The 13,784-nt window shown below is 35.6% G+C and overlaps 1 protein-coding gene across 1 annotated transcript in view; it reads right to left on the bottom strand.

The window, feature by feature from the left end:
• LOC107744956 (glypican-6-like) overlaps nt 1-13,784 on the bottom strand; it is a 220,184-nt gene that overhangs the window by 166,411 nt on the left and 39,989 nt on the right. Inside the window, exon 2 of the mRNA XM_016558783.1 lies at nt 4,268-4,426. Within this exon, the coding sequence (XP_016414269.1) occupies nt 4,268-4,426 (159 nt within the window). The remainder of the gene's footprint in view (nt 1-4,267; nt 4,427-13,784) is intronic.

The following is a 13,784-nucleotide window of genomic DNA, read 5'->3' as shown; positions in this document are numbered from 1 at the left end:
ATATACAAATGAAACAAACTGTGCTTTAAGTTTTTTTAATGCAACTCTAAAGTATTCAGTTAACAGCCTATAGAATTTGAATAACCTAATGTAAAATAAAACAGCATAGTCTTCACTGTAAGAATTAAACTTCCTTTGTTTCTTATTAAAGCTACAAAAGTCCTTCAGTCAAGAGCAGTGAGTGATTTTGAATGTGTCTTTTGTTGTTTGATTAATATTAAGCGCACAGTCGGCAACAGGAATATAGCCCGCTGTCACTTTAAGAGCCGCACGGATCCAATTTACTGTTACACAAGTATTTTCATTCTTAACTCTTTACAGTCATTTATTACATAACCAACGAGGGTTTACGTGAATAATCATTAAGCGCCGCATTTTGACACATTTTTAGGTGTATTTGACCGTTTAGGCGCTAAAAGATGACTTTACATGTCCGTGTTGTGTTCCGTCTCTGAGCGCATTCACAGTAATCTTCCCGAGGAAGCGCAAGTTCTTTCACGCTTTTAAAAACAATAATCAATCTAATCAACTTAAATAAATCAAGCACGTCCCGTTTTGCAAAAGTCTCGTTACATGATGTTACTGATTATGGAGGAACGAAAGAGCACCGCTGGAAAGGGGGCGGAATGGGGCGCAATAACCGTTTTATCTCTATTTATATATTTAAAACCCATTTATTTAAATCTATTTCAAAAATGTTACTGGTTTCATTTATGTATGACTGACAAATATGCATCACATTAAGTTTATTAGGTTGCCGGGAAATTTTATATGCAATACACATACTTAAATCTTACATTTAGGCCTCTTTTTAGTGTACTCTTACTGTATGAAAATTATTGACTGTATTTGGGTTTATTTTGATTCTCCTGAGGAATTTGAGGAGACATTTGAGATACTTCAAGCAACTGTGATCTCCATTAAGTCCCATTTATAAAGCCAGAGAAATACGAACATAAAAAGTAAAAAAAAGTCAATCCACTTGCACTGGATCTTCTATGGACACAGCAGAGATTGTTTAAATCACATGACACGCTCAACAAGTGGCATTTCCATTCGCACTACATGCAAATCAACTTTTCAAGAGCGCTAATATTAACCTTTACAAAACCCGTGAATATGTACTCCAGCTCTCCACTGTACGCCTTCATTATGACATTTCAAAAACTGTATAATTAGTTTGAGCTGTATGGAGCAGGTCTGTCTGGTTTCCAGGTGAATTATAGTGGCGGTTTGGAGCGGGTCTGACCCACCTAATAAGGACCGAACCCCCTAAAGGAAGTCATAAAAAAAAGGTTAAAAAGTAGATACTACACAGATAAAGATTACATAAGGAACATTTCTGTGACTGCAAAAGTAGATTACAAGTTAGTCAGAGCACATATCTCCACAAACAGAAATTGTGTCCAAGGTTTGAACACTTTCCCTTTACAATCAACATTTACGACAGAAATTAATTGACCTTTTGAATAACAGACTAAAATTCCCACACAATGTAAAAAAAACACACCTAAAGCTTAGCTTAAAGAATACAACCGTCCATTACCATCCATATCCAAAACACTTTGAAATCGACCAGAATTCATATATTTATTTTTATTTTTATCTTTGCCTGTCTAAAATCTTGAGAAGTTATTCATGAGCAACAAACTAGACAAACCAAATGGAAAAAGATGGGAATTACGATGACTTAGTGCAACATTTTCAATGAAGCTCAAGAACTACTGTGATCGATTTCCAAATAAATCAGACAGACCAGTGTTATGAAACAACTGCAAAGACCTGATAGAATAGAATGATTCAATAGAATGATTCGTACACACTAGTAACACTAAACATTTTGCAACTATACTATACAAAGATTCATCAGCAGTTTCAATTTTCTGAACAGTTTCAAACGATTCATTCAAAAGATTTGATGCAATAAAATTAAAAACTTCTACTTCAGACTTTTAATTTTACTACACGAAGATTCACCTGCAGGTTCAGTTTTCTAAACCAGCTCAAACAATTCAATCAAAATACCTTATTCAATAGAATGAGTCGTTCACAAATTCCTACCAGTAACACTAAACATTTTATAACTTTAGTGCACAAAGATTCATCTGCAGGTTCAGGGGCCTCATGTATAAAACTTTCCGTAGATTTCATCCTAAAAGTGTACGTACGCACAAAAGCTAGATTTGGGGTATGCACAAAAGTTTTCAGATTTATAAAACCATGCGTACGACCGAACCTGCGCAAAAATCCTTTTATAAAAATCCCTGTCAGCGGAAGATTGTGCGTACATGCATCTCCTCCCCAAAATCACCATAAATAGAGCTTACAACGCCTAGTTTTACTATGCATAACCTCATCTGCATATTATTTCCATGCATATTCCCATCCACGTGACACCATGTTTAACACCCTCAAAGGTACAAGATATTAGGAAAATATGACATTTTATGCGGACTAAAATGCAATTTGTACGGTACAATACATTGCTAAAAAAAATCATTCACTGTCCTTGTCTTGTTTTCGAATAAATATATTAAAATTAATGTAACAACAAAATTGTATAAAATACTTCTCAGAGAATCTTTTTAGAATAGAGTGGATCTCTTTCTTTTCCACTGGCCAAAGCAGTATATAATTGTTTAAACAAATTAAATGTTTTAGGGTATTTAAATAGGCTATAGTTGAATCAGAAATACGGTGTGTGTAAATAGGCCTAAGTGTATATAATTGTCTGACGCGGCGTCACTGACAAAATATTATAAAAAAGAAATGTGCAAATCTTAGCGTTTGCTTCAGATTTTATCCTTCAATCACAATGCTATTTTCATAATGTTCTGAATGTTCGCAAAATAAACACCTCCGTGCAGCCTTGGTTGTGCAGTTGTCACGGGGTGCACACACACGAGGAACGAGGAGACGCTGGAGAATACTTAACAGGACTTTATTTGCACGGACCAAGGGAGACGAACTCAGGAAGACGTTCACAGGAAGACGTACACACGAAGACCTTCAACATCGGACAGAGCACCGAATCCAGAAGTGTCTGCCACAATATCGAAGTAAGTGCGCATCGTTGATGTTCTTGCTAAAAAAAATTCTCTTAACATGAGATCTGCAGTTTAGAGAAACATGACTGTGTGCCTAGCACTCCTCGCTGCCATTAAAACGGCATGCAACAAGAAAAGTGATAAAAAAAACAGCGCATCCACTACAATTATGTTGAAATATCTAAATTCGTAAGTTTTTGTTTAACTTTTGAATAATGACTTTATGTAATGTCAATGCTTAACTCCATTAATGAGCAGAATATTTCATCTAAATGTGTATATTGAAAGGAATTGTACGGTACAATACATTGCTAAAAAAAATCATTCACTGTCCTTGTCTTGTTTTCGAATAAATATATTAAAATTAATGTAACAACAAAATTGTATAAAATACTTCTCAGAGAATCTTTTTAGAATAGAGTGGATCTCTTTCTTTTCCACTGGCCAAAGCAGTATATAATTGTTTAAACAAATTAAATGTTTTAGGGTATTTAAATAGGCTATAGTTGAATCAGAAATACGGTGTGTGTAAATAGGCCTAAGTGTATATAATTGTCTGACGCGGCGTCACTGACAAAATATTATAAAAAAGAAATGTGCAAATCTCGTCTAGAGTACCCGTACGGTGCGCACATATTTACGACAAGTTTATTTTTTATAAATCTCAATATGTACGTGGAAAATTGCGTACGCAAATTTACATGCCCATATTGTGCGTACGCAACGTTTATACATCAGGCCCCAGGTCTTTGAACTGGATCGAACAATTCAATAAAAAGATGTGACTTGATAGAATGATTAGTTCACAAATTAAAAACGTTATCTCACAAAAACTATTAACACCAAACCATTTTAAATTCTCACTACACAAATATTCATCTGCAGGTTCAGTCTTCTAAACCAGTTCGAACAATTAATTCAAAAGGCCTGACTCAACCGAACTATTCGTTCACAAATTGCTACTTCAAATTTGCGACTAGAAACACTAAACATTTTTCACAAAAATGTGGATTTTTTGCTTTTTTCCCCTGTACTTCAGGTTTAACTCAGCCAGGTGCCATTACACATCAATCCCAGTGTAATTTGCACACTGAAAGTACGATCGCTTCGCATTGCATCTGTTTATTACGGACTATCCGGTAATTAAACCAAAAAGCCTGGATGATAATGTTGGGCTAGAAAACACAAATCAAACTAAAAACCAATTGCTGCACACTTACCGTCAAACTTTTTATGTCTGGAGGTAAATATCGTCCGTATGGTGCGGCTGTTCTCATCCACTAATTTCTCAAAATCCAGTTTACTCTGCTGGCTGAGCCTGTCCTCCATGTCTGAAATGCAGCAGGTGTAGTCTTGGGAACAAACCCGCAGATGTTCACCTGTGGGACGAGAGAAGGACATATTTCACATAGCCGCACTGGGAGACACGGAGCTCTTCACACCAAATCAAACACGCTTCATTAAGCCAGCGCTGCGATGTATGATTTCCCAAACCGCACTGAAGACGTGAAGGTACACCAACAGAAATTAATGGTGCATGTCGCTGCTGGATGTGACATCTTTAATTACGTCAAAGACACAGATGGATGTTTGAGAGCCGTCATCAAACTTCCTCCAGGCACGTGTTTTGCACTCAGGTGAGCTTTTTAATGACTGCAAACAAGTAGAAAACTTGTCAGAGTGCCAGTGTGAAAAAATACTTTTTTACATTTTTAAATTTCATGCTTGACAGGCGACATAACATTACAATATGTTCAGTGTGATATTGTATGCAGTGCATAACAAATTGCATATCATATGCATTTGTGCTTCTGAAGTAAATGTATCTCCAGCTTAAGTACTTAAAAGGTCAATTTAATTTAGTTTTACTGACAGCAAATGACCTTGCACACATTGTAAAATGCATAAAATGTCAACAAATATCATAAACAGAAAATATTTTAAAAAATCCTGCAGAGAATTTCCTGACCAAGGTCAAATGACCAAAACATTATATTAAATATATTAGTTTTGGGGAGGGTGAGGGGGGCGGGATCTATAACATGTATGGTATTTTTGTATTCCATTAGGTGTGTTCAACTTGAAGCGGCGCTGCACAGACTGATCAGTGTATGACATCAATTTTACATTTTATGTTATTATGGTTGTTATTCTACGTGTTTACCGTGAGATGTCTATTAAAGTTGATTCTTATTTGTATTCCTTTGTGTGATTCATTACTGCGTGACCACTGCCTTCTGTCAATTTACCTTGTGGATTATTATTAAAGATTAAGTTTAAACTTTATCTTCATTGTGTTCCTTCCTGCAGATTAGTGTGTGGAGTTTTTGTTCAGTTATTTTAGACAATCGTTTTTGTTATTTTGCCATTCAAGAGTGTGGGATCAGTAAGATTGTTTTTTTTTTTTTTTTTTTTTTTTTTAAAGAATTTTCTTATACTCATCAAGGCATTTATTTGATCAAAAATACAGAAAAAAATATCATTGTAATTCAATACATTGGTTTTCTATTTTAATATACTTTAAAATATAATTTAATTTGGTGATGCAATGCTGAATTTTCATCAGCCATTACTCCAGTCTTCATTGTCACATGATACTTCCAAAATCATTCTAATATTCTGATATATATGTTGGAAAAAATTGTGCTGCTTATTTTTATTTATTTATTTATTTGTTTGTTTGTTTGTTTGTTTGTTTGTTTGTTAATTTGTTGGTTGGAACTTGTGATATATTCCTTTCAGGATACTTTGATGAATAAAAGTTTAAAGTTTGAATCTTTTTCTAACAATACACGTCTTTATTTTCACTTTTTATCAATTTAACATATCCTTGCTGAATAAAAATATTAATGTATTTCAAAAAAAGATGGAAAAGAAATCACTGACCCCAACTTTTTAACAGTGTATATTGTTACAAAAGATTATTATAATTTTTTTATATAAATGCTGTTCTTTTTAACTTTCTATTTATCAAAGAATCCCGATAAATAAATAAATATTGCTAATAATAATAATATTAACTTTTTTATATAGTGGCTTTAAAAGAAGCTTCTCATGGAGGGGGAAAAAACATAAAAACATATATTAAAAATTAAAATAATATAAATAATATGTATAATAAACATATACAATATATACATATGTCCTATATGATTTAAATGTACTAAGAGTGTGTGCCTTTCTAATATCAGCTGTCTTGGAGGACAAAAAGAAAAATAGAATTGGAAAAACAAAGGAGGTTAAACTGGTCCAAGCTGCTTTTTAGCTGGGTTCCTAACCTGCGAAAAAAATTGCATTTTTACAATTTAAGAGGCAACCCTCCAGTCATTCTGTCTAGTTTACATTTTACACCTGTCCGTCTCCACCATCTGTCCACCTCAGCATTAAACCGACCCATCGCAACTTCACAAAAAAAAAATAAAAAATCTCCCAACACCTGCTAGATTAAACATGCTGTTAGCCAGACCACCGCTGCACCGGTTCACAAGCCAACGCCAAACTGCTTCTGGCACGTGTGGATCGCGGGACAATATAATGTATGGAGGAAATGCCAGACTATGGGCTAGTGATGCATTTAAAATCACCTCAAACTTTGGCGAGGAATCATTAGTTGCTCACAGTGAGGAAAAGTGATAAACAAGAGTGTGTTGGTAATGACATGGCTGCCGAACAGTGTGTGAGAAAAAATCTCATTCTCATACAGCCAGTTGATTTGAAAACTAATATCAGACCATTATATACTGAGCAGGCAGATGCTAGCTCTTATTTTCGAGTATTTATCGACTTCTGCAGAGAGAATATTTTGAAGCCTGTGTGCGATTTAATTTCTGATTGTGTCTCCTCGTTTTAATGTAATGAGCGAGAAATTGTGCAATTTATGAACAGGGCCATATCTGAACACGTCTTTGACGGGAATAATAGGAAACTGACATTATAAGCCTCAATATTCATTGTTGAAACTTTTTCACATTAAAGTTCAATCACATTTAAGTTTAGTCAAAAATTATGAACGCTTTGAGTATCTTGAATTAGTTGGACAAGGGTATTTCAAGCTTTCGGACTCAAAGCTACAATCACAAATGAGATGTTTCTCCAATGACAATGACATTAAATGGGGAATGTATTTTATAATTCTACTCTATGAATCTCAACATTTGTACATTTCTGAAAGAAGCCTTTTTATGATCACCATGGCAATTTATGATGCAAAGCTGAATTTGCAGCATCATTACTCACATATTCAGTGTCACATGATCCTTTCGAAATAATTCTAATATGCTGATTTGCTGCTCAAAAAACATTTCTTATAAATTATCACTGTTGAAAAAAGTCATGCTGCTTCATTTTTTTTTTTTTTGAAATCAAAATAGATATTGTTTTCCAGGATTATTTGATTCATAGAAAGTTCAACAGAACACCCTTACTCTGGTTTGCTGCATATATTTTTTTCTTTTCATAATTGTCTTTTTATTGATGAGGCTATTTGTTGAACTTTGTGTAACCTGTTTTGTTTTGTTTTGTTTAGTTTTTTCACTTGTGGGCTATATTTGCTGAAATCGCCTGCCTAAAATTTGTTTGTTGTTTAGCAAATACAAATTATCCAAAGGAATTTTAGAAGAAACATCAAAGACAAAGTTGATATTTAAACAAAAACATACATAAGAAGTCATATATGTCTCCTGAGCAACACAATTCCAGGTCAGCTGAATTCTGAAGCACAATAAAGTTTCTCAGCTCATGAGATGCTCTGTTGCAGATTCATCGCTCGTCTTACAGTACGCCAACAGCTGGTTGGTGTCAGATGAGCCCATCACAGATAATAACAGACGTAGCCCACACATTTCATCTCAGAAAGATTTAAGTAATTCATGAGGGCAAAATATCTGAAGAAAAGTCATTTCTCAACACGTGTTACACTGGCTTCAACCCAAAGTGGTTTTTAGCACGCTGAGGTGAGGTCATGATAAACATGAGGTTCTCGCAAACCGTTCCAAGACATTAAGTTATTCATTCATGGTCATTTTCTCTCATTTCTCCTCTCTATCTCGGCACAGATGTGGCGGATCGTTATGGATCGTTATCTCCGAAACCTTGGGCACGGAGCGTGATTGAAGCGCAGCATTGTAATTAGCTGGAAACGCTGACTATGAGAAGCTCAAGTGAGTGCTGCTGGTGTTCAAATGCCAGTGAGAGATGGTGAGACAACGACCATTTACCACAGACAGACAACAAGATCAGTCCTACCAGAAGTGCTCATAAAGTCTTTCTCTACCCTACAAGCTACAGATTAAGAAATGTCACAATTTGTACACAGGACTGACCAAGCAACTGACTGGTAAATATTATAATTATATAATATAAAATAAATGAATGTATAACATTCACAGCATTCATTCCAAGTTTGGGCTACGGAAGGTTTGTATGTTTGTTTGTTCGTCTCCTCTGCTCACCAAGGCTGAATTAATTGATCAAAAATACAGTAATTTTTTTTAAATATTATTTCCATTTAAAATAACTGTTTTCTTTGTGAATAATGTGAATATATAGTACAATGTAATGTATTCCATTGATGCAAAGCTGAATTTTCAGCAGTTCTTTACTTCAGTGAAATAACTTATTATTATCATTATTGTCTTATTGCTATTCATATTTGGTCCCACGTTATATTAAGTGACCTTAACTACTATGTACTTACATCAAAAAATAAGTACAATGTACTTATTGTGTTCATATTGTATTGCAAAACACTTTTGCTGCTATTGAGGTGGGAAACAGGTAAGGTTAGGGACAGGTTTGGTGGTATGGGTAGGTTTAAGGGTGGGTTAATGTGTAAGGGATGGGTCAACAGCGTAATTATAAATGTAATTACAGGAATTAATTACAGATGTAATTACATACAGATATGTTTCACATATTAGTACAATGTAAAAATATGTATGTACACAATAAGTGAATTGTACCAAATTATGAATTTAAATGTAAGTACATAGTAGTTAAGGCCACTTAATATAAAGTGGGACCTCATATTTTTGTGGAAACCGTGATAATATAATAAAAATGAGTCTTCTGTATATTATAAATGTCTTTACTGTCACTTTTGGTCAATTTATTGCATCCTTGTGGATAAAAGTATTAATGTCTTTCATAAAATAAATACTTTTTGTGGCACAGTAGTGTAAATTGTAAAACTTAATTTACTGAATATCATGTTTTACATGAAAATAAATTCCATTTTACATTTACATTTACACATTTGGCAGATGCATTTATCTAAAGTGACTTACATTACATTGCATTACAAAAATGAAATGGGTTGCGAATGCAGGTTTAAAATTGTTAATCCATTAAAAAAAATATTCATAAATTCTACAGCTTAAAATATTAATGCATACAATTTAACTTCACACTCAATGCGGTTTTGAATCTCATTTAGTCTCGACAAATGTTAGTGTCAAATCCAAAGTATCATACTGTATACATAAGCAAATCCTCAAGGGTCATAACTTTCTCTGGATTTGTGCTAGTCGTCAGCAGCATTGAGGAGCAAAGCAATGGACATCCACACTAGTCAGATTAAGGATGCATTTAAAATACGGTGATTACAAGAGGGATTACATTTATTAAAACGTCTTCTGCTCATGCACACACAACTCATCTGTACTATCAACAACAACAGCAATAAATAAATAAATAAATAAATACAATGTTGCCAAAACAGCAGTGAATCAAACCAGTTATTGCACACCAAAAATGCATTCAGCGACTGCAGGTTTAGAAATGACTTTACCGTCAGTACCAAAGGCAAAAAAAAACACACACACACAAAAAAAAAACATCAGTTTATACATGTCAGGAATATGGACTGTCTGTCTGTGTTTTGCTCCCCATGTGCTCCCATTGACCTAGTTTTCCCTCGTGTGTGACATATTTGGTTATTTTCCTGTTCCTGTTCCGATTGTGTTTGATTGATCTCAGGTGTGTCTCATTAATTCCCTCGTTTAGTTCAGTGTTTAAAGTGTGTTCTGCCCCTTGTTTCCTGCCCGGTGTTATATGTCAATTGGTGCTATGTGTGTCTCCTGCGTGCCCTGTTTTCCCTGTGATTTGGATTATTAAAGACTCTTGTGTGTTGTAACTCCTACATCTCCTTGTCTCCTCACCGTAGCAGTCGTGACAGAACACCGGACCTACAAAGTGGCGTGATTCCCCTCCGTTTTGTTTCCGTGTTTTGGACAGTGTTTTTTGTTTCCGTTGTGTTCCCCATGGATCCCCTCGCCTCTAAGTTTACCTCCCTTGCCCGTAAAGACCTTCCCTTCTTGGAGTATGCTGTGGAGTTCAGCCAGCTCGTCATTTTAACGACGTTCAACGACGCTGCGCTGAATTCCCTGTTCTGGATCGGGGCCAACTACTACCGCCCCGTCAACCTCCCAGACACCACCGGACTGTGCTGGAGGGAGGCAGTATTTAAAGTGTGTTCTGCCCCTTGTTTCCTGGCTGGTGTTATACGTCAATCGGTGCTATGTGTGTCTCCTTCGTGCCCTGTTTTCCCTGTGATTTCGATTATTAAAGACTCTCGTGTGGTGTAACTCCTATGTCTCCTCGTCTCCTCGCACCTCACCGTAGCAGTCGTGACAATACAGTGCAAATTAACACGCTCTCTCCATCAAAAGATTCAACATCAAACCTGACAGTAAGATTAAATGCTGAGGTACAATAATATCATGTTAGTGAATGAAGAGAATCTGTATGTTTTCACCATTCCTGCTCAAACCCAACCAAACCAGCTTACCAACCAACTAGGTCCAACTAAAATCTGAGATTTTGTTTGCTAACAGACAGCATGTTTGAAAAATCTAGGTCTACACAACCACAGGTACATTTAACAGCATGCAATCTTTTATTTATTAGTACATAAACATATCAGAAAGACCCCATGGCCACTAAAACCAATTCAGCATGCTGCTGGACATGCACAAATGTATATATTATATTATTCCTCATACTTCGAGTTAAACAAACTTAACTTGAGCATTAGTAACACACATAACACACAAGTTCATCACAGAGACTTCTGTTCATTATCAGTTGCTAATGTCATGTTGACAAACAAACATCCAGTCATTAGTTCATCGTATAAATCATTAAATGCAAAATGGTTGCAAGATGGTTAACTTGACTCCAATTCCACATTGCATTGCAAGGGAAGATATTTGTTGTGATGTAGATGAGAATCTGTGGGCCGACACTGCAATTCCTCATACAGTGCTGCATGCAAAAGCAAAGTTCTGCCTAAGGGGTGTTTCCTGTGTTTGCCTTCCTAATTTTGTATTTTCGCCTTTGTGCCCATATTTCTTTTCTATATCACAATGACGTTGTAATGTTTTTTTGTTTGTTTTTGTCAGACCACTAGTATAGTGTAACTGTGAATCCTATCCATTCTCTTTCAATCAATATCCCACATACAGTAATGTGTAAATTTGAACTTTTGAAATAGATATATGGCATACATAAGAAGTGCAGCCTTCTGCAGTAACTGTCATCCAAACTGTTGCCATAGTTTACATCAGGTAATACTAACTGAAGTAATACTAACCGAGTGCACTGTTATATTGACAACATGACTAAGCATTTTGAGTATCTTGTTTGTGAACAATGACACAAAGACTTTTCATTCTGATGGCACTGATATGTTCATTGACATAAATACTTACTTTTGAGAGATGAACTAAAGATTTTGAGTAAGCTTTTGCAGTTAATCCATTTTGTGGTACTGTTTGTACGAATTGTTTTGAGAAATGCACATACTTTGCAAATATTAAGGATTATTTAAGAAATCCACCAAAGCGACTGAGAAAAACTGTACCTGATATAAATTATGGGAACAGTTTGGATGACAGTTATTGTATTGAAATGCAGAATGCTGCACTTCTTATGCATGCCATATATCCATTTCAAATGTACAAATTTACACACTACTGTATTTAAGTAGTGTATTGATTGAAAGAGACTGGACAGGATTCACAGTTACCCTTTTTACTAGTAAAAAAACACACATTACAACGTTATTGTGATATAGAAAAGAAAAATAAATATGGGCACAAAGGCTAAAATACAAAATTACAAAGGCAAACATAGGAAACCCACCTCAGCCATTGTAAGGCCATGATTGACAACATGGTCCACAGTGGCCCTTATTTCATCTGATATGCTCCTATGTCCTTGGCCTCTGTACCCTTACACCATGCATCCTTATGGATGAACATCCAGGAAATTACCAGGATCAACAGCTGAGAGGAGGAATAGGAGATTCCTCCTCTCAGCTGTTGATCCTTATAATTTCCTGGATGTTCATCGAATGTCAGAATTTGTAACTAGTGCGGTGTCCTCTGTCTATGCTTTCCAATTGAAGGTTCATGAGATGCACCTTTGAGCTATTTCGGAGAACTGGTTTATCATTGGCATGATCTACATTTCTCTTCATTATTGAAAGTCAAGATTCACCACGACAATTCAGGGGAAATTTACAAAAAGTCTAATCGAAATGTGTAGAAAATATGCTTGACAGTTTATGACAACTAGATCAACCATTTTGCATTTAATGACTTATACGATTAACTAATAACTAGATGTTCTGAGGGGTAAGACTATTACACAGAGAACTAAATAATACATTTTGAGCAACATGACATTAGCAACTGATAATGTAGGAAACCACAGACAAATGTACATAATCAATTGCACGAATGTACCAAAGCAATCGCGACTTGTTCAAAAGAATGAGAAACTGCTTTTATGATGTGCACGAGTGACTAGATGACGAACAAGTAGTTTTGAGAATTTAATTTCTGATCTGAGAAATGCACCAAAGCGACTGAGAAAAACTGTAATATAAATAAAATGATTTAAATATCACACACACATAAATATTGCCTAATATAATAATATATTGTTAACAATTAAAATATATATTTTAAATATTTAATAAAAATACTAAACCATAAACCTAATAATAGATGGATGGATGGACGGACGGATGGACAGACAGAGACAGACAATATAAAAGTAAAAAAAAAAAAAAGTTTTGTGGTGAAAACATCACTATATTGTCCTGACCTGGTAGTGAATATTTTCCCTGGATAAGTGGAAAATGTCATGGGAATTGATTTGATCATGCAAACCCTCTGGGAACAATATGGAAGGTATTTGACACTACTCTGAAAAGAATAGCAGGATAGAGATTTCATACTGCGGCAAAACCAGCCATGGGATCTGATTATGCCCAGTGAACAAAGTCAGGCCAAAAAAACTTGGAACTACTCTCCATGGTATTCATTAGTCTACCTGGCCACAGGGATCTTCTGCATATGGCCGCTGCCATATGGTGGGTCCCGCAGCCTGTCGAGAGCCTCTCTGCCAGCACGCTCACCTCCAGCACCTCGCGAAAACAGCACAAGCCTAATTTACAGCCGGCAGAGATGATGTGCCACTCTCTTTGATAGCCCACACCGTTCGCAGCACCTGAAGCCAGTCCCGACAAACCACGTGTTATTTTAGTTCATTTTGTTTTGTGGCGAGGAGCATAGAAAAATCAATAATCATTGTTGTTTATTGCCTGGCTGGTGTGTGGAGACTTTTGTCAGTGGCCACCCAATAAGTCATTTATCATGTAGTGTGGCCCTGGAGAGAATGATGGGATGGCGAAAACCAGAGAGCACTCCGACTCATTTAAGGACCGCAAAG

This window comes from Sinocyclocheilus rhinocerous, unplaced genomic scaffold (assembly GCF_001515625.1).
Source record: "Sinocyclocheilus rhinocerous isolate Xijiao unplaced genomic scaffold, SAMN03320098_v1.1 scaffold1039, whole genome shotgun sequence".
NCBI classification, from domain to species: domain Eukaryota; kingdom Metazoa; phylum Chordata; class Actinopteri; order Cypriniformes; family Cyprinidae; genus Sinocyclocheilus; species Sinocyclocheilus rhinocerous.
This window is presented reverse-complemented; position numbering and strand designations above follow the sequence as displayed.